Source organism: Solanum lycopersicum, chromosome 9 (assembly GCF_036512215.1).
Source record: "Solanum lycopersicum chromosome 9, SLM_r2.1".
Taxonomy (NCBI): Eukaryota; Viridiplantae; Streptophyta; class Magnoliopsida; order Solanales; family Solanaceae; genus Solanum; species Solanum lycopersicum.
This window is the reverse complement of record NC_090808.1, coordinates 7,320,548-7,343,407: the sequence shown is the minus strand read 5'-3', so window position 1 is coordinate 7,343,407 and position 22,860 is coordinate 7,320,548. Positions and strand designations below refer to the sequence as shown.

Here is a 22,860-nt window from a genome sequence, read left to right as displayed (position 1 = left end):
GTGCAAAAATGCCACAAATGTCAAGTGCACGGCGATTTGATACGGGTGCCACCTCACGAACTTAATGCTATGAGTTCACCTTGGCCATTTGTAGCTTGGGGAATGGATGTCATCGGTCCTATAGAGCCAGCCGCTTCTAATGGACACAGATTCATTTTGGTTGCCATCGATTATTTCACCAAGTGGGTGGAAGCAGCCTCTTACAAATCGGTAACCAAGAAAGTGGTGGCCGACTTTGTCCGCAACAATCTGATATGCCGATTTGGAGTTCCAGAATCCATCATCACTGATAACGGTGCAAATCTCAATAGTCATCTGATGAAAGAGATATGTGAACAATTTAAGATTATTCACCGAAGGTCCACTGCTTATCGCCCTCAAATGAACGGAGCTGTAGAGGCCGCCAACAAGAACATCAAGAAGATTTTGAGGAAAATGATTGACAAACAGTGAGGTTGGCATGAAATGTTGCCATATGCTCTACTAGGTTATCGAACAACGGTCAGAACATCGACCGGGGCTACTCCATACTTGCTAGTATATGGAACGGAAGTAGTCGTGCCTGTTGAAGTCGAGATACCGTCATTAAGGATCATCCAAGAAGCTGAGCTAAGTAATGCTGAGTGGGTTAGCAAACGGATTGATCAGTTAGCTTTGATTGATGAGAAGAGGATGGTCGCTGTTTGCCATGGCCAATTGTATAGACAGAGAATGACTCGCGCTTTTCACAAAAGAGTAAGAGCCAGAAATTTTGAAGTTTGTCAGTTGGTTCTTAAGCGTATTTTTCCTCATCAAGACGAATACAAAGGAAAGTTCGCACCAAACTGGCAAGGTCCTTACATGGTTCGCAAGGTACTATCTGGAGGTGCTTTAGTCTTGTCAGAGATGGATGGCGCTGTATGGCCCAAGCCTATCAACTCAGATGTTGTCAAGAGATATTACGCGTGAAGTTTCGTTTTGCATTTTCTATCATTTACTTGTAATCTTCTGTTTGCTTGTATTTGTTCGAATTTGAACTCTTATCCCTCTTGTAACGAACTACGTCTGACCTGAATTCTCGAGAACGAGATACGTAGGCGGCCTATGTCAGCTTCGGTCACCCCATTTACCCCTTTAATCATTTCTTTGTATTTGAACTACGTTCGACCTGAATTCTCAAGAATGAGATACGTAGGCAGCCTTTGTCGGCCTCGGTCGGTTTCTTTGTAAATCTATTCTTGTTAACCTTTAAGGGGAACTACGTTTGACCTGATTCCTGCCTCAACGGGATACGTAGGCGCCACAAGGGCTCGGTCATATCTCTCGTAAGATTTCTATTCCCCTTTACATTAGAACAGGGACAGAATTTTTGAGAGGGACTCAAAAATTCTCCAGAAGAACCCTCCTCTTCAGCAAGCCAGACAAAAAAACATTTCGAATTTGCGACTGGGACAGAATTTTTGAGAAGATCTAAAAAATTCCGCGATCTATTCGGTTACAATGGAAAGATGAGCAAGATACTAAACTGGGACAGAAATTTTGAGGATGGCCTCAAAATTTCGTCATGGGTCTTCCCTACATGTCCGGAATGCCTCTGAAATTCATTCAACAAGCGTCGGACTCAAAGAAACTCGTTAAGCCTGACACGACATGACTTGGCAGTGAGTTTTTCAAGATACTATTTCTTAAAAAATTTCTTGTTTCTCTTAAAAATTTCCCTTTTATATTTCATCTGTTTTGGCATAAGATATTTTCTTATCTATCAAGAGTCGGGAAATCGGGAAATCAACCGGAGATATCAAGATAAGGAGCAAACAATCGAAGGGATCGACACAGATCAGTATGTTTAAAACTGACAATTTTTCTGTGGATGCAGATTTATAGCTTTGCTTCGAAATCGACCGAATTCTTTTGGCTGATGAATACGGAGAAAGAGAAAACTATCTACAAAACCAGTGATTTTATTGAAAGCAGGAATATCGTTTGTATCAGGAGGCTTATGAATGTATTTGTTTATTTCAAACCATTCTCAACAATGGGAAATTTACAAAGTATCCAGCCAGATTCAAAGGGGCGATATAAATATTCATGCATCGCAGAATCATGCATCGCGGAATCATGCATAGCGGAATCATGCATCGCGGAATCATGCATAGCGGAATTTATACACTGAAGAATCATGCATAGCGGAATCATGCATCGCGGAATCATGCATAGCGGAATCATGCATCGCGGAATCATGCATAGCGGAATTTATACACTGAAGAATCATGCATCGCGGAATCATGCATAGCGGAATCATGCATCGCGGAATCATGCATAGTGGAATTTATACACTGAAGAATCATGCATCGCGGAATCATGCATAGCGGAATCATGCATCGCGAAATCATGCATAGCGGAATTTATACACTGAAGAATCATGCATCGCGGAATCATGCATCGCAGAATTTATACACTGAAGAATCATGCATCGCTGAATCATGCATAGCGGAATCATGCATCGCGGAATCATGCATCGCGGAAGTCATACACTGAAGACTTCATACCTCGCTGGAATTTATGCATCACGAGAAGAATCCATGCCTCGTTGAAAATCATGCATCGCGAGTCATTAATCATGCACGACGAGAAGATTTCATGCCTCGTCAAAATTTATGCATCGCGAGAAGACTTCATACCTCGCTGGAATTTATGCATCACGAGAAGAATCCATGCCTCGTTGAAAATCATGCATCGCGGAAATCATGCATCGCGAGTCATTAATCATGCACGACGAGAAGATTTCATGCCTCGTCAAAATTTATGCATCGCAAGAAGACTTTATGCCTCGCTGACAATTATGTACGACGAGAAGATTTCATGCCTCGTCAAAAGTTATGCATCGCGAGAAGACTTTATGCCTCGCTGACAATTATGTACGACGAGAAGACTTCATGCCTCGTCAAAATTTATGCATCGCGAGAAGAATTTATGCCTCGCTGGAATTCATGCATAGCGAAAATCATGCATCGCGGAAATCATGCATCGCGAGTTATTAATTATGCACGACGAGAAGATTTCATGCCTCGTCAAAATTTATACATTGCAAGAAGATTTTATACCTCACAGGAATTTACGTATCGCGGGAAGATATTCATGCCCCGCAAGAGGACGTACATGGATAAAGAAAGAGCAATACTTATCCATTGGCCTCGCCTGCATTCTGTTATTTCTTATAAAAGTAAACCTCAAGGAGAACATCGAAGATGACAACAAAAGAAACATCAATATCGCATCAACATTTATTTATTTATTTTAGCATCAAATGAAGAATACACTGAAGATTTTATTTACAAAGCACAAGGCATAAGCTTTATTTGCTGAACGTCAGACCGATCGAGTCGACGTCAAGTATGGAGGAGAACAATGAAGTGTCGACATGGTAAAAAGACACTGTCTCCCATCCTAATTGCATTTTTAAGCTGACGAGTTTTATCTCAGTCTTTGTCGAGAGCATCCGAAAAGGATGAATTCTCCAAAAACCACAGGTGCGGACGACATCAAAAAGGATGCAGCACAACGTGGAACTTTTTCTTAGCAGCGAACTGGGACATAGTCCGGAGAGGAATGTCAAACTCTTAGGACGCGAGCAGAGGAGCGACTTCCACCACGATCGAACCACCCTCTCGAGGCATGTAGGTCTTTCTTTAAGTTCCGTCAGTTTCCATCTCGCATCCGGAAGTTTCGAGCTAGCGAAAGCAAGTTTCCAATCTGAGTGACAATGCGCCAAGAGCTTTGGAAATTATGTCTGTGTAAGTTCTTACCTAGGGATGTAAAGAGCTCCACATTCATGGCTAAGAGGTTACAAGCCTCCTTTTCATGCTCGTTTAACTTGTCACTTATCCAAAACCGAAGGTTATCTAGCATAATAGGTGTCCTTCTCCACAAATTGAGTCGAACTACATACAGCCTGATTCCGAAGGTTTAAGGATATGTAGGCGAATTCAATGTTGAAAACTCGGCTGTATTCTAACATTCACTTTCGAATTCTACTCTCGAGCATTTCGATACCTTCATAATTTGGTATCGAGATGGCTTTTGATTCTTTCAAATCATGCGGTAAATCAAGCTTATCGAACTACAAGTGGCCTGAATTCTCATATAGCCTGAGATATGTAGGAGACCCGTTTCAAGGGTTCGGCCATAATTCCTAAACTCTTTATCAAAACCTTCTTTTTTTTAAAAAAAAAAGTAGAAACGAATAGAGTTGGTCAAAATTGGTTCGGTCAATTTCATTTTCCTCGAGTTGCTTGCATCAACCCAAGTAAAATGAGGGACAGTTGTTGACACCCAATTTTTGACCCACGTTGATATAACTTAATTATCGAGCTTCGTGATTTTTTCAAATTATTTAAGTTAATTAGTTTTATAAATCTTGCGAAAATTAATATATATATATATATGTATATCTTAAGTTTAGAAAGTATTCTATTAATCTAGTTTACTTTAAATCACAACTATATTTTGAATCATTATGTTATAATTTAAATAATTATGTTACTAAATAAATAGGCTCGTTAATAAATTTATACCAAATTCATTTTTAAATCAAGTGGCTATTATTCAAATTTGAACTCTTTTTCCATTTAATTTGGAAGAGCCAGATTTGGGCCTCTATCCAATATTCAGGTGGGCCACTCCCCTCCCTTTCCAACATTTTCTCTAGGCTATTAATTCTCCCAAGCCCATTTACACTCAACAGCCCAAAACACTTAAATACCCGACCCGAACCTGACTTCCCCCTTCTTCTTCCTCAAACGACCCACACCAAAATTCCCAAACAGAAAACGCAGAACAAACAGAACCCAGCAATTCCCAGAACCCGCGTCTCCCCCACACTCTCCCTCCCCGTCTCTTTCTCCTCTCTCGCGTCTCCCTCACGCGTGCGCTTCTCTCTCCCTCCCTCTCTCTCTCTCCTTTACTCTTTGTTTACGTGCTTTTGCTTGAATATCGTTAGTCTAGGATTAGAAACTCCAAACCCCGTCGACGCCTTTTTTGTTTTATCAAACTTGGAAATTTTAAAATCAAGCTTAGAAGCGATAATATTTCAAAATTCATAAAGTTTGTTTAGATAAAAATTCAAGGAAGTTGAGTTTCGGAATAGCTTCACAAAAGTTGCAAAATAAACTATGAATATTTCCAACCTTGAAAATTTGCCTAAGTAAATGTCTAATAAGTTTAATAACAAAAGATTCGCAAAAGTTAAAATAAAATAGTCAAATAAGTTAATCGTTGGAAAACCGTAAGTTAGCGGAGTGTCTTAGGTGCCTTACACCTTCCTAAGACACTAATAAGAATCCCGAACCCCCTAAAATATTTTCAAAACGATTTTTTCTGTTTAAATTGTTTTGAGAATGAGTTTTCTTAATTTTTCTTAAAAATTAAGTGGCGACTCCTAAAAGTCGAAAATACTTCTAAAAGTAAACAAACTCTTTTCGAAATCACATTTTTCGATAAACATATACATATATATATAATGTTTTTTTCGAGATTACTGGGTGTCATGGCACCCCCACGAGGCCATGTAGATCCGCCCCTGGCTGTAATAAATATACATATATATAAAAAATGTCCAATTAGTTAATTATCAAATGTCGTGATAAATTTTAGGAACATTTACAAAAAATATTAATATCATTAATTAATTGCTAATAAAAATTATTTTTGAAATTGTGCTTAGTAAATCAAATTTGACTCCTATCAAATCATTAATTAATTGCTAATAAAAATCTTTAAAATTGTGCTTAGTAAATCAAATTTGACTCCTCTCCAATTAAAAGTACAAGTGCAACTCATTTAGGATAACATTGAACATGGGGAGAGGCCTCTTATAACCAGTTACTATTTAAATAAATGAAGATAACTATACATACATGTATGTAATTTATTTATCAATATTTCACATTACTCTTTACAAATCACCTATGAGAAAATAGTCGTGAACTATTTTAAAAATATTTTATGATGAATCATAAAATCGTTGTGGCTATTATTTTATTTTTTTAACTAGAGGCCATTTGAAATTTGAATACACTAGATTCAGAGGACTTGCTGAATACAAAAATGACTTGAAGAAATGGCACATTGGTAAAGAAGAGGAATTGAGTTATCTGTTATTTTTCAAACAATCTGACAAGAAAATTGTATTAATCATCAAGATTAAAAGAATGAAATTTCTTAAGAGAAGTTAATATAAAAAAACTGCAAAAATAAGGCCTAGGGTTGTTCATGATCGGGTTGGTTCAAAATTTTCAAATATCAAATCAAATTATTTGTGTCGAATTTTTAGATTTATAAACCAAACTAAATCAATAGAACTTGGGTTTTTCAACTTCAGATTTTTTTCGGATTACTTTGATTTTTCAGTTTTTCAAATTTTTTCGATAAAGTATTCATACAAGCATATAATTTACCTGTATTTCAAATATTTCTTTAGTCCTATCAAAATGCAACTATCTAAGTTGTTTCTCAAGAAAATAGCAAAAAATATGATATGATTAATGACACTAAAATATCCAAAATAATAATAATAATAATAAAATCGTGTAAAAGAAATATTGCAAATTAATAAGTCATAAGGAAATTGATCATAATTTAAAGTACTAAATTATAATAAAATAAGTTAAGTAAGTATTAATTACATGACTAAATATTAAAAGAAAGTAAAATTAGATCATGTATTTTAATTGTCTAAATCTGTGTAAAGCTAAAAACAAATGTTCAATATTATTGTCATTCTTAGTGTTGAATTGATTTTCTTTTTGCATTAGTATTAATTTGATTTTTATTTAAACTTTATTATAATTACCGACATGTATCGACTATAATCTTTATTAGATCTGTTAGTTCGAAGCTAAGTTAAGATGATAGCTCGAACTTGATATGAAGTTTTGATGATTTAACAAACTTATCGATCTAACAAGGAATCAAATCCTTGTTATTGGAACTGCTGACAATGAATGATAAACTCAGTATGAGGTATATTTGCGTGCAATTATCAAAAAGGAGAAAAATGTTATATTCTAAGTGTTTTGATGATCCTCACAAATACGGGCACCTGGTTCCTGCCAGAGTGCTCTCGTCCAGATACAAATGGGGTATAGTCGTAAAAGCTGTCATGTCAGGTGGTAGGTGAAAAGTGCAGTATCCTACACCAATAAGAAGAGCGGACGAAATTATATGTTTCAGTATCTCACAAATGCAGGGACATGGTACCAGGTAGAGTTTTCTCCATCTAATACATGATTGGTTACAGCTGTAAAGCTGTCATGTCAGAGGTTGGTGAGGCGTCAGTGTACTACACCAATCAGAATGGAGGAGGGTGTTTATCCAACGTATAATAATTCTTTATGTTTGATACTTTTAGCATGACAAACACTACATTATATTCATTCATCCAAAGAAGGAAGTCAGCCAGCAAGCCTTTTCTAGAACTCACAAAGAAGTTTGCAAGGGACCTACTCCCCGTAAGACTGCGACGTGAAAAGGTGAAAAGACAGCTGTCAGAAAAGTTGTCACCTCTGATGCGGTATGTGCACAACTTTTCCAACAAAAATAAAACTCGGTTATAAAAAATGTGAGAAAAAGTTTTTAATCTCACCAACAAGCAATATCTTTATTGCTTGATGAGCCTAAGTGAATACAACGCCGCCCACTAAGCTACCACCCCTAGATAACTTAGACTTTGCTAAGCGAATACCACACCGCCCACTAAACCACCTAACTCTAGATGACTTAGAATTTTACTAAGCAACAAAATAATGTTGTCCACTAAATCAGGTAACCTTAATTGATTTAGACTTTCAATAAACCAAAACAATCTGATTCCTTTATAAATTAGGATCAGATTTACAATGTAAGAGCGTAAGACACTAAGCTCTAAATACAACAAGACTCTTTAGCACTTTATTTGATTCCTTGCTGATGAGCAGTGTTCTCCTTTGAAGATGACCTTCAATTTTCAAGCTTATGAATTTTGAGAGAAAATCCAAGTTGAGTTTGCCAAATCTTTAATTTGTGTTTGATGAAAAGAGATAATATAATTCACCACAAATTCGTTGAAATCATCTCATTGGCTGAAGGACTGCTGTTGGAAAAGCTGTGCATCTACCGCATCAGAGGTGATAGCTTTTCTGACAGCTGTCTTTTCACCTTTTCACGTCGCAGTCTTACGGGGACTAGGTCCCTTGCAAACTTCTTTGTGAGTTCTAGAAAAGGCTTGTTGCTGACTTCCTTCTTTGGATGAATGAATATAATGTAGTGTTTGTCATGCTAAAAGTATCAAACATAAAGAATTATTATACGTTGGATAAACACCCTCCTCCATTCTGATTGGTGTAGTACACTGACGTCTCACCAAACTCTGACGTGACAGCTTTACAGCTGTAACCAATTATGTATCTGATGGAGGAACTCTACCTGGTACCAGGTCCATGCATTTGTGAGATACTGAAACATACAATCTCGTCCGCTCTTCTTATTGGTGTAGGATACTGCACTTTTCACCTACCACCTGACATGACAACTTTTACGACTGTACCCCATCTGTATCTAGACGAGAGCACTCTGTCAGGGACCAGGTCCCCGCATTTATGATGATCATCAAAACACTTAGAATATAACATCTCCCCCCCCCCCTTTTGATGATAGCACACAAATATACCTCACACTGAGTTTATCATTCATCTCATTGTCAGCAGTTCCAATAACAAGGATTTGGTTCCTTGTTCGATCAATAAGTTTGTTAAATCATCAAAACTTCATATCTAGTTCGAGCTATCATCTTAACTTAGCTTCGAACTAACATTTTCCCTCTTTTTAATGATAACATACTTATTCACCAGTTCCCCCTATCAAAAAGAATTCTTAGGGTAACTAGGGTTGAATCATCTCCAAAGTTTGTTAAATCATTAAAACATCAACATAGCAAGATTACTAAGAATTCTAACTTCCAAATATGAAGATAAATATATTAAAAGATAAAAACTATGAAAAATGTAAGAGATATTTAAAAACTATATTAAATTAAAATAAGTATTTACACATATAAAATAAAATTTTAAAATAATATATATAATGTCGGATTGGTTTGATCTCGAATTAATTTTTTTTAAGTTAATTCCAACCCAACCCAAATATAGTAAATTTTTTTTTTCAATACCAAACTAAATCAAATCAAATTACTAATCAATTTTCTTTTAACTCGATTTATAATTTGATTTGATTTTCAATTTGTTTTTGTAGGCATGGCCAACCAATATGTATTGCCATAAGAATACTTTGAAATGGTGCATGCATTGACTTATTGTGGCAGAAAGGATAAAAAGTTGAACGTTGACTATAAAATAGTTTATAGACTTCATACTAACAAGATAACGTAATTGTTAGGAGTTCAAAATTTATTTTGAGTGAAATATTGTATCAGCTTATCTCAGAATTTTTAAACAGGACATTTTTTTTAATGTAGTAATTACTCTCTTCGTTCACCATGTATTTTTCATTTTTAGAGTTAAAATACAAAGAAATTAATTAATATTTTAGGATATATTTTTTTTATCATATTAATATGTAAAAGTTTGCAATATATAGTACTTGTCTCATAGTTTTTAAATATCTAAATTTTTTATTTAAATTATTAAATTAATGTAATGTAATCTAATTTTAAAAATAAATCAAAAATTAACTTTTGAAAAACGTGAATAGATGGAGAGAGTTGTAAACAAGTAATAGTGGTAGCAATTTCTAACATTGCATGCATTTAAATGATTCCTTGTCGACTTTGATTTAGTCAAAGTCTTCGTTGTTTGGTGGACACATTATTATTAAGAAGACAAAACTACGATTGTCAACGCCTTCGAAATTTTTATCAATTATTGCCTTGTTGTCATTCCCACTAGGCCACTAGAGATCTTTTATTCTCACTACCTAAGGCCATTTTCGCATAGTATATTATTTAGATAAATATTATGAAAAATGAAAATTATATATTATTTAGATAAATATTATGAAAAGTGAATATCGAAGATAGGAGTGGTGGGAATAGGAGCTACGGAAATGAGGTGGAGATAAAGTGTGTTTAAGAATGAAGAGAACAAGATCAATGTGAAATATAATTTGTGGAACTTATTTTCTTTATATGTTAGAGAGGTTTCATTGTTAAGTAATTTATTTTCGAAAGAAAATATTTTTGATATCATAATTAAGAAATTTAAAACATATGTGCTTTAGATAATCTAAATATATTAACAAGTATGGGTAAGGACAAATGAAATTAGCACTTTCTACCGTATGAAGTAGAGATATATTGAAAATGTCGAAAATTTAATGTAAATCATTAGTTTTATTATTGAATTATTGAGTCTTAAAAATATTTATTTACTTGATTTCTTCGAATTTTGCAATGTGTAAAATACATCTTTAAATTCTTATCAAGTTTAGGGTTTTTTCAACACTTATCTTGAAGATATATCTAAGTTTAGTCCGTCAATTAGAGTTAAGTTTTTTTTCAGGTTGTCAGTGATTCGATACGAAACTAATAATTTGCTTCAAATTCAGAAAGTGTTTTCAACAAAATCTCTCTAAATAAAACTACAAATAGGAAATAATCCAAAGATACTATTGTACGAATCGGTTCCCCTTAAGCCCTATATATGGAACCTTTTACTCAATAAGTCCTTTTAATTTCCATAATAATATTTTTTCAAAACCATGCAGCATTATCAAGTTGCTCTGTTTTCTTTCCAACTCCCCTGTTTTATGCTAATCTTAACACTAGCCACCGCCCAAATTATCCCTTCTAACACCACATCTCCGCCCACAAACTCCACTTCTCCGCCAACGAATGCCACCGCCCCCGCCCCCTCCCCCACCAACACAATCACCAAAGCTGCTAACATCACAAAACCAGGATGTCCAAAACAGTGTGGAAACGTTACAGTTCCATATCCATTTGGAATTGGGTCTGGTTGTGCCTTAGACCCCATGTTTGAGATCGACTGCAACGTTACAACACCATTCATAGGGAATATTCAAATTTACGATATCTCAGACGCTGAAATGCGTATATCAAATTTTATAAATACAAAGTGTTACTCACAAACAGGAGTTTTAATTCAAGATATTCCTTCTTGGATAACTTTAGGAACAAAAAGTCCTTACACTTTTTCTACCCTCAATAGGTACTGTCGATTCAATTCAAACCGAACTTATTATTTTCTGCTTCAATCATATATTTATATTTATATTTGGATTGCAGTTCAATTTGTTCGGTCAAGTCACCGAAACTTACTGACTCTAAATTGTAAATTTGCCTCTGCAGATTCATCGTGGTTGGTTGTGATGACGGTGCTATAGTGAGTGGAAATAACTTTGCTAATGGTTGCCCCTCTCTCTGCACGAGCACCAATGATATAGTTAAAGGAAAATGTATGGGTTTTGGTTGCTGTCAAATTACAATACCAAAAGGCTTGAAATTTTTCAATACAACTATGGTAACCACAAGAAACCATAGCTTAATTTGGTCGTTTAATCCATGTGGACATTCGTTTCTTGGTGAAGCTAGTCGATTCGAGTTTCAGGGTATAGAGGATCTTAGTGATGTTAATTTTGCAAACAAGATTAGGAATAATGTGCCTATTGTGTTAGATTGGGCTATTGGAAATCTTTCTTGTGTTGAAGCACGAAAAAGTAACGATTATGCTTGCCTCAATAATAGCCAATGTGTTGATTCCGACACTAGCCTTGGTGGCTATCGGTGTAGCTGTAACTCGGGATATATAGGCAATCCATACATCGGCTCTGGCTGCCAAGGTACCTTGTCTCTTTTTCTCCCTCTGATTCAATTTGTTTATTATACATTCTCTTTTAGTCTGTTTAAAAAATAATGTCTGTTTCATTTTATAAAAATTCTTTAATTCCAACTTTAGTAGTAAGTATCTAAAATAAAAATTGATAAAAAGGACAATGAGTCTGGGATTAATTTTCTCTGTTTTTCATGTTAGATATCGATGAATGTGCGGATCCAAATACCAATTCATGTGAAAAGATTTGCACAAACATACCTGGGAGTTACAATTGTTCTTGTCCAGAAGGATACACCGGTGATGGCAGAAAGAATGGCCGTGGTTGTATTGCACCAAATTCGAACTCAGAGTTCCCATGGATCAAGTTTTCTGTTGGTAAGTTTCTATCAGGGGTGTCTAATGGGGGGTTGGGTTAAAAATGAAAATATTCAAACGGGTTCAATAGAAATTGAGTTGGGTCTTGATTTGTCCAACTTTACTTTGCCCTCAAATGGGTTGGGCTGAAATGAATTAAAAAAATGGGTTGGGTCTTGATCCGCGTAATTTGACCCGATTAATCTCAATAATTTAACAAATTAATATTTAACTTTTATAATCACAATTTGAATTCTCGATCAAGATTTTTTTGTTAAAAAAGTAACAAATGGATAGATAAATTCTAAAAGATGTTGAATAAATAATAATTCATACCTTCAATATAGGAACATATCTTAGTAAAAAATTTTAAAACGGTTTGAAATTGGAGATTAAATTTGGCTCAATTAAGAATTCTCTTCAAATGGGTTAAGCTTAAATGAGTTGAGAACAGTGACGGAACTAGAATTTTATTTAAGGGGTGTCAAAATATTAAGAAATAAGATGGTGTAGAAGCCAAGGAGTGTCAATATGTAATATATATACATAAAAAATAATTTTTATTCTAGCTACACAATATAATTTTTCGAAGAATGGCTCCGCCACTGGTTGACAATGAAACCAATTCAAATTATGTTGAGCCCTACCCTTAAAATTCTAGACGGATTGGACGGGTTATCTATGTTTGGATTCATTTTTAACGCCCCTAGTTTCTAAGATATTTCAACTTGTCTCTACTCTCATATGTCCCTTCTCTTATATTTCTAATTCCAATAAATTCGTTCCATAAACACAGGTATGGGAGTTGGTTTTATGTCACTAGTAATTGGGACAACTTGGCTCTATTTTTTCATCAAAAAAAGAAAACTCATTAAACTTCGCGAGAAATTCTTCCAACAAAATGGTGGTTTGCTTATGAAACAAAGAATGTCTTCTAACGAGGGTGGTGTTGAAGCAACCAAAATTTTCACTGCTGCAGAGCTGAAGAAGGCTACAAACAACTATGCCAGTGATAGAATTCTTGGTCGTGGTGGAAATGGAATTGTCTACAAAGGCATTCTATCTGATAATCGCATAGTTGCTATTAAGAAATCTAAGTTTATGGACGAGGAACAGGTTGAACAGTTCATTAACGAGGTACTTATTCTTACTCAAGTCAACCATAGAAATGTTGTGAGACTCTTCGGATGTTGTTTGGAAGCCGAAGTTCCTTTACTTGTCTATGAATACATTTCTCATGGAACTCTTTACGAGCATATCCACAATCGAAATGGAGCACCTTGGTTATCTTGGGAAAATCGGCTAAGAGTTGCTAGTGAGACAGCAAGTGCACTTGCTTACCTTCATTCATCCGCGCAAATGCCTATAATTCATAGAGATGTCAAGTCTGCCAATTTATTGTTGGATGATGTTTACATCGCGAAAGTGGCAGATTTTGGTGCTTCAAGGTTGATCCCTATTGATCAAACACATCTTGCTACAATGGTTCAAGGGACATTAGGATACCTAGATCCTGAATACTTTCGGACAAGTCAATTGACTGAGAAAAGTGATGTTTATAGTTTTGGAGTAGTTCTTGCCGAACTATTGACAGGGATGAAACCTATCTCCAAGGACAGAAATGAGGAGGAGAAGAATTTGGCAGAGTATTTTGTTTTGTCGATGAGAAGGAATCAATTGTTTCAAATTCTTGATCGTAGAGTTGTAAGAGAGGGAAGCCTCGAACAACTCCAAAAGGTGGCTGAGCTAGTGAAGAGCTGTCTTAGTTTGCACGGAGAAGATAGGCCTACCATGAAAGAAGTAGCAAGTGAACTTGAAAATTTGAGAAAGTTCACCAAAAATAACCCATGGGCTAATGGAAACGGACATGAAGAGAACGAAGATGAATTATCAGATCTTTATACAATTCCAATCGAGTCTAATACAGACATCGACAATTTCTCTGGACAATATAGTTCTAATTCCTATACAAATAGCAGCAACTTTTCTGGACAATATAGTTCAGGTAGTACTTCTAACACAAATAGCCCATTGATGAAAAACAGAAGGGCAATTTGATGATTGATGAAGATTATGTGCTTTGAATTTTTTTGATGTAATTTTCTTGTTTGTGATTTGTACTTTCATGATTTTTTGTTTACATTGGAAACTATCCTAATTGAGCTAGCTTTTAAATTGAACATAAACAAATTTAACAAATATATACAGATTATACAACAATAGAAATATAAACAACATGTTTTCTCATATTAAAATGAGAAACTAAAAATTTAAAAGCCAATAGATTCTGGAAGAAATAGTTTTCTGTCAACCAAAATCCAAAGAAAAAAATACAAATCAAAACAAAAAATTTACATTAGAAAATTCAACATTGAAGAAGTATTTTTACCTTCTTTAGATCACCGCGGAATATTTGTCTTAGTATATATCAGTGAAGAAAACATACTGGTATTTGTGTTGGAGATGGAACTGTTTTGTCCAGAGAATTTGTTGATACCTGTATTTGAATCAATTGGAATTGTATAAAGATCTGTTGATTCATCTTCGTTCTCTTCAGGTCCATGTCCATTAGCCCAAGGGTTATTTTTTGTGAACTTCCGCAAACTCTCAAGTTTCATTGCTACTTCCTTCATTGTAGGCCTATGTTCACCGTGCAATCTAAGACAATTTTTCACTAGCTCAGCCACCTTTTGGAGTTGTTCAAGGCTTCCTTCTTTTACCACTCTTCGATCAAGAATTTGAAATAATTGATTCTTTCTCATGGACAAAATGAAACACTCTGCCAAATTCTTGTCCTTGTTATTCTTATCCCTCGAAATAGGTTTTATACCTGTTAAAAGTTCTGCAAGGACTACTCCAAAACTATAAACATCACTTTTCTCTGTCAATTTACTTAAACGAAAATATTCAGGATCTAGGTATCCTAATGTTCCTTGAACCAATGTAGCGATATGTGTTTGATCAAGAGGGATTAATCTTGATGCTCCAAAATCTGCCACTTTCGCGGTGTAAACATCGTCCAACAATAAATTGGCAGACTTGACATCTCTATGAATTATTGGCATTTGGGCGGATGAATGAAGGTAAGCAAGTGCACTTGCTGTCTCACTAGCAACTCTTAGCCGATTCTTCCATGATAACCAAGGTGCTCCATTTTGGTTGTGGATATGCTCGTAAAGAGTTCCATTAGAAACGTATTCGTAAACTAGTAAAGGCACTTCGGCTTCCAAACAACATCCAAAGAGTCTCACCACGTTTCTATGGTTGACTTGAGTAAGAATAAGAACCTCATTGATGAACTGTTCAATTTGATCCTCGTCCACAAACTTAGATTTCTTAATAGCAACTATGCGGTTATCAGGTAGAATACCTTTATAGACAATTCCATTTCCACCACGACCAAGAATTCTATCACTAGCATAGTTGTTTGTAGCCTTCTTCAACTCTTCTGCTGTAAAAACTTTGGTTGCTCCCACACCACCCTCGTTAGAAGATATTCGTTGTTTCAACAGCAAACCCCCATTTTGTTGGAAGAATTTCTCGCGCAGTTTAATGAGTTTTCTTTTCTTGATGCTGAAATAGAGCCAAGTTGTCCCAACTACTAGGGACATAAAACCAACTCCCATACCTGTGTTTATCCAACTTGTCAAATTAAGATATACAAATTGAAAAGGAGGGAGTAAAAAGTAAGAAGAACGTTTATATATATGCAAGTAGAGATTTACCAATGGAAAACTTAATCCATGGGAACTCTGAATTCGAGTTTGGTGCAATACAACCACGACCGTTCTTTCTTCCATCACCCCTATATCCTTGTGGACATGAACAATTGTAACTCCCCGGTAAATTTATACAAATTTGTTCACACAAATTGGTATTTGGATTCAAACATTCATCAATATCTGGTACAATAATTAACCAAATAACGTGTCACCCAAAAATAAAAGCATGATTAAACGATCAATAAAGTGAAATAAAAATCATGACGTTAGATAGTAATTTCTTTTTATCAGTCAAAATCGTAGCATACATGAATATAATATTAAATTGACTGGTGGATCAAATAAATTAATTTGTGAGACTTAGTTTTTTTTTTATACGTATTTACTTGTGAAGTTGTACGGTCTCAACTTTATATTGTAACTAACTGCAAGTAGGAGTATTTAAACTATATTCATTATCATATATCTCAAATATTTTAAAAGCTAACAAACATTTGTACAACTTTAAATATTTAATCATTTCTATATATAATAAAAAAAGTTATATAAGTTTATGGCGACCTCATTGCTAGACTGATTCACCTCAAAAAAGTCTCAACTCAAATTGTTATTTTCCCCCAATAAAATAGTTTTATTCTCTTTATCCAAATTTATAATAATTGAGAAATTAAGTTACCTTGACAACCTGGGCCGATATATGGATTGCCTTCATATCCCGGGTTACAGGCACACCTATAACCACCAAGGCCAGTGTTGGAATCAACACATTGGCTATTGTTCAAACAAGTATAATCGTTACTTTTTCGTGCTTCAACGCAACTAAGAGTTCCAATAGCCCAATCTAACACAATAGGAACATTATCCAAAATCCTCTTTTTAAAATTAAGATCGCGTAGATCTTGTAAACCCTTGAATTCAAATCGACTACCTTCACCAAGAAATGAATATCCACATGGATTGAATGACCAAACTCCAGTGTGATTTTGTGGCGAACTTTGCATCGTTGTGTTGAAAATTCTCAAGCCTTTTGGTATTGTTATTTGACAGCAACCAGTACCCATACAGCTTCCTTCTGTTACCTGACTCGTATTAATACAGATCGCCGGGCAGCCATTAGCAAACCCACCTCCAAATATTATAGCAACTTCATCACAACCAACAACAGTGAACCTGAATACGTAAATTCAAAATTCAAAATTCCTACCCAGTGAATTTATAAGATTTAAGACGAATATTTTGATAATCGAAACTAATTATAAGATACCGATTGAGGGTGGAGAAACTGTAAGGACTCGAGGTTCCTAAGTTCATCCAAGAAGGATCATTCCGAAGCAACCTGCCCGTGGATGAATAACATCTCTGATTTATGTTAGTGGATACACGCATTTCAGCGTCAGATATGTCATACACACGAATATTTCCAATGAATGGTGTTGGAGAATCTATCGTATCAGTGTCACAATTTATCTCGAAATTTGGGTCCAAGGCACAACCAGACCCTAGGCCAATCCCAAAAGGGTACGGAACTGTTAGGTTCCCACACTTTTTTGGACATCCTGGTTTTGTAATAATCACAGCTTTAGTGATCGTGGTGGTGGCGGCGGTGATTGGCGGAGATGTGGTGTTTGTGGGTGGCGGAGGGGTGGTGTTAGAAGGGATAATTTGGGCAGTGTCTAATGTCAAAATTAGCATAAATGAAATAAAAAAAGGAAGTTGCCTAAGCTGCATGTTTTTTTGTTTTTTTTTTTAACAATGAAAATTAAAAACACATATTGAGCAAAGGGTTTCATATATAGAACTAAACATGAAAATGACGTTACATATACAGTGTGAATAATTATCAAAAAGATGATTGAATTTTTCTTTACTAATGCAGTTACACATTTTTTTTATAATTCTAAAGGGATGCAAATTTTGTAGAACTTATCTTAATAGTTATGTCTTATTTCTTTTATTTATTACTATTACAAATGTATTATATAATAAGACATAATACATAAATATGTCCTTTTACTTGACTTCAAATCACTTTTATGTCCTTCAATTTGGGAAGTATATAAATAGACACTTAAACTTGTATAAAGTTGAATAAATAAACACACATGTCCTACATGAAATCCTTTGTCATTTTTCCTCGTGGTGTCCTATGTCTATTGTACCATTTGTGACTTGCGTGTTTACTTGTTCTATTTTATACAAGTTTAAGTATCTGTGTATATCCAAAGTTGAAGGACATAAACATAGAATAAGACCAAGCTAAAGACACATTTATATACTTACGTATACATAAATTTTTTAGATATGAATTCGAGTTGACTTACATAAATGACCCGTCCAATTTTCTTGATTGTGAGATTCTAATACAAAATTTCTAGTGGTCACTAACCAACAAATTATAATTTGAAAGAATCATTTTTTTTCTGTTGCGGTTTGAGAATAGAAATGAAGCAGGACTAGATGATGTGACGATGTGACTAAATTGATAACCATAGTTTTGTCTTTGGGAAAATTAAATAAATATTAGTTACTTATTTAATATAGCTATAATGTAAAGAAATTACTTTTCATCATTAACATATAACATATATTTACGTGAGCTACGTTCAAAATTCATACAACTCGGCTCCTAATGGTACAAATTCAGAATTTGTACACGTTTTTCCTAGCTATTTATATACGATTTGTTTATCCCGTTTGTATATGATTTGTTGATTCATTTGCTTTGTATATGCATTCTTACCCAGTTTGTATCCTTGCTAGCACCTGCAAAATATTGGTTCACAAAACTACTCAAAAACTTTTTCATGATTTTGTTCCGATCCTATGTCAAGACTTTTACTTGGTCAAGAGAATGCCCTTAGATCAATTTAAGTTAAGTGATGATCTTCTGTTAAACAATTTTATTTCTTCAACTTCTCTATGTTAGGTAAATTTCCTAAGATTAATAGTAGAATGTTAGCAACTCATATTTGTTTCAATCAGGATGTTGAATCAGTTTCAGTTGTTGTGATATTAAATTTAGTTTCTATGTATATTGGGGTTTTGATAGTTTAGTTGGTTGAAAGAGTTCCTTTGAGATCATTTTTCTCATTCTCATTATGATGCAATAGAATGTCTACAATTTTGCAATAACAATCTTGTGGGGCTATTTAACCCCTGCAAAATGAGTGTTAAAATTTTTTATTACGGAGGTTTTGAAACCCAACAAATTAAAATTGACACAATACATAAATATGTCATTTAAGTTGGCTTCACCTGACATCTACACTCTTTAACTTTGGGTGTGGACAAGTAGACACTTAAATTTGTATAAAAGTGAACAAGTAGACACGAATATTGTACGTGACATAATACACATACGACGTCAGATAGGACACAAAATTACCATGTACGATGCCACGTAGGACCTGTGTGTCTATTTGTTCAATTTTATATAGGTTTAAAGGTTTACTTGTGCACACCCGAGGCGGAGGTACACTAAACCCTTCGTCGGAAAATTACATCGTATATATAAGTAAAATTACACCTTAAATGCTTAAATAATACATTTTGGACACCCTTAAACACACTAAAGTCTCCTAGCCTAGTGGTATCTTGGCTTGCACATTGCAAAATGTGGCATGCATACGTTCGAATCCTAGTTAAACATTAAAATAAAATTTAAAAGTAATTATTTAATTAGAAAATTCTAATTTTTTTTCTATACCGCTCTTGATTTTTCATATCTTGTTGTTAAGTCACGAAAGGTTGGTGAAATCTTGAAGTATAAAAGTGATTTCATCATAATCTGAATTTTCTCATTCTCTTTTTCTTTTTCGTTCACTTAATGATTAAATAAACATAAAAATTCAAGCTAAATCTTACATTGTTTGATTTTTAAAAATTTAGTATATTTTTTCATTTAAAAAATTTAATTGTTAATGTTACATAGTTCGATTTCAAAATTTTAGTGCATTCATCATCAATTTTTTTTACGTAGAGGGCATATATAAAAGTTGAGGTCAAGTTAAAGGGCATGTTTATGTATTATGTATTATGTCTTTAAATCTAATTATTTGTCAAAAAAAGATTTCGGAAGTGATAAACCTCTGCTAAATCAAATTTATATAATTAATCAAAAATGATTATTGAATGAAATATTTGTGAGGGTTTCTGAAACCCTCCCCCCCGCGCAAAATGGGAATTTATTTTTAATGATTTTAATTAGGCACAATACATAAACGTGCCCCTTAACTTAGTCTCAGCTAATATCTATGTCCTCTAATTTTTAGTGCACACAAGTAGACACTTTAACTTGTGTGAAATTGAACAATTCAATACATGCGTCCTACATGAAATCCACGTAATTCCATTTTTATATATCACGCATATTGAAAAGAATGATATATTCTACCTCCTATCGAGGAAAGATCTACAATTATGGTTCATGAATCACACAAGGAAAGAGCTAATTAGTTGGTATCAAATCTTATTCAATGAGTTGGCTGCCATATCATAGAGATTTCTTTTCTTACGATTTTTTTTCAGGCTAAAAGCTTATTGAATTACTTTCAAATATGTTTCAGTTGTCTATAAGACACCACTACATTAGTTACTGTCACGCCCAGAGTCTACACCTCGAATGTGACTGACACTCGAAGACCATTACTGATCCCCAAGTGAACCCTTGGCCTGACTTACTTAACTCAGCGGAAAACTCTTTTGATGATTACAATGATCAACTGGTCTTACTCAAATAACTAAATAATATATATAACTCAAAATGTTAAAAGCAATAACATTCAACTTGGCCAAAAATGGCAACCCAAGTCTTTAACATAGAATGATAATGTAAAGACAAATGAACTACTATCTGTCTACGAAGCCTCCAAAAACAACTGAGATGGATGTTGGGACAAACCCCACAACATCCTAATGATTTAGAGTAGAAAGCAAATAGAAAATCTCCCTCGGAATGCAAGGAGGGTCACCAATAGACTCTGAGTGCTCAAGCTGGATCAACGAGGCGCTGGATGCTAATCCTTGTTATTTGCGTTTGCATCATAATATGATGCATGCCAACTGACATCAGTACATTGAATGTACGAGTATGCGAGTTGGAATGCTAAAAACAACTTAAGCTTGAAAAGAGTTAAAAAGATATATATATATATATATATATATATATATATATATATATATATATATATATATATATATATATATATATATATATATATTTTTATATATATATATATATATATATAAACAACTTAGTTCGTTAAAGGAATGCAATAAAAATCTCAACTTTACTTTAAAAATAAAGTAATGTAGTTTCTATGGGAGAATTTCAAACCCACAACCACCACTATGAGCCTAAGTGGTGATACATCATCTTGCCCACGCTGCAAGAACTGTCTTATACTTTGTCGTCGCATAGAACTATTTAACTTAGTGGATCCACTAGCTTAACTTATGTGATCATCTAAAAAGTATGACCCATTAATACGTATGATGATTACATGGTTTATAGAGACTTGAGTTAATATGAATTTGCACACCCATGTCGGTGCTCAATACTACTTCCAATATATACTTACCTCATATGTTTTTAAAAACAACTTTCTTTCTTTGATTTGAAATAATTACTCAAACTTAGCTTAAAATTCTTTTGGATCAATGTTCTCTTTTCTTGCTCAGAACTCTTTTGGAAATCTCAGTTTCCTCTTATCTTAAATGTGAAAACATTTATAAATCTTTGGGAATACTTAGTCCCCTATAGTTTGAGAAATGCACTCAACTTTTTTATTCTTAGCTTAGCTTGAACTTTTAACCTTAAAATAAAGTTAAAACATTCGTAAAAGACTCTTGGAAACTTTGATGAACTTCACTTGACTTGACTCTTAACTTTGATCGCAACTCTTTCTTGAATTTGACTCTTAATTGATCTTTGAATTGAATTATGGATTCAAGGATTTTGATTTGTGTTTGGAAAGACCCCATGATGTTTAGGAATGATTCTAAATAGCTAAACTTGAGAAAAGCTACTAAATCACCGTCAAGGAATAAGTCTGCGGCACAGAGATGGTCCTAAATAATTATTTACAAAATCAGATTTTGAGACACTGGAGTCCGAGTTATGTCAGCGATGCGAAGTAACTTTTTATTCACAGAGGGAACAAGTCGGTGACACGACTTGTTAAACGGAAGCTCTCCGACTTTTTCCTTCTTGGTTTTTCAGCCCTCATTCATCTAAATTCAAATATCCTTCTTAAAAACCGATAACCCAAAATTAATACTCATGAACCTAACTCAAAGAAACTCTAAAACTCAACATTAAAGGTCTCAAAACTCCAACATTCAACCCAATTCAAGAGCACGTTTAAATTCAAGAATGATAGTCAAGAACATCAACTTTCAATTCTTTTTAGGACAAATTTCACTAAATTAAACACGTTTAGCGCGTGGATGAACGAACCCAACCTCTATGAGATACTCATATGCCATTTTAGGGATCACTCCCGAAGAAATCCACAAGCAAACAGTCGTTCTTGGAAATTCTTGCTTTTCCTCTTCTCCTTTTTCTTGCGTTCTTTCTCCAAAAGCCCTAACCTGAATTCTCAATCTTTCTAAACTAAAACAAATCTGGTTTTTACCCAATTAAGTCACTAAATGAATTAATTTAATTGGATAAGAAAAATACCAATTTATCCTTATAATTCCCGTATTGGACATTTCCTTAATCTAACAGCCCAACATCCAAAGGACATAACTCACTCATCTGTACTCAAAATTTTGCGAACTCGGCGGTGTTGGAAATATTATTCCAAGGGATTTCCAACCATATATGGAAGTACTCCTAACTCATTTGGAGAGACAAGTTTGATAGTTTGGAGTTGATCAAAAACTCACATTTTCTAACTTAACCAAATTTTCAGATTTTTTATTCTTTCCAAAAATGACTATTTCCAAATTTAAGTTTC

General features: G+C 34.4%; 2 protein-coding genes across 2 annotated transcripts; one reads left to right on the top strand and one right to left on the bottom strand.

Moving 5' to 3' along the window:
- Positions 1–10,600: 10,600 nt before the first annotated feature.
- LOC101263242 (wall-associated receptor kinase 2-like) lies at positions 10,601–14,342 on the top strand. The gene is made up of 4 exons (XM_004246782.5): positions 10,601–11,198; positions 11,339–11,829; positions 12,021–12,197; positions 12,973–14,342. The coding sequence occupies exons 1-4, from the start codon at positions 10,729–10,731 to the stop codon at positions 14,232–14,234; spliced, it is 2,400 nt and encodes a 799-aa protein (XP_004246830.2). The 5' UTR covers positions 10,601–10,728; the 3' UTR covers positions 14,235–14,342.
- Positions 14,343–14,351: 9 nt separating this feature from the next.
- Positions 14,352–17,730, bottom strand: LOC101247359 (putative wall-associated receptor kinase 2). The gene is made up of 4 exons (XM_004246272.4): positions 17,163–17,730; positions 16,575–17,068; positions 15,902–16,078; positions 14,352–15,804 (listed from the first exon to the last, which is right to left on the bottom strand). The coding sequence occupies exons 1-4, from the start codon at positions 17,624–17,626 to the stop codon at positions 14,576–14,578; spliced, it is 2,364 nt and encodes a 787-aa protein (XP_004246320.1). The 5' UTR covers positions 17,627–17,730; the 3' UTR covers positions 14,352–14,575.
- Between the last annotated feature and the right edge of the window lie 5,130 nt (positions 17,731–22,860).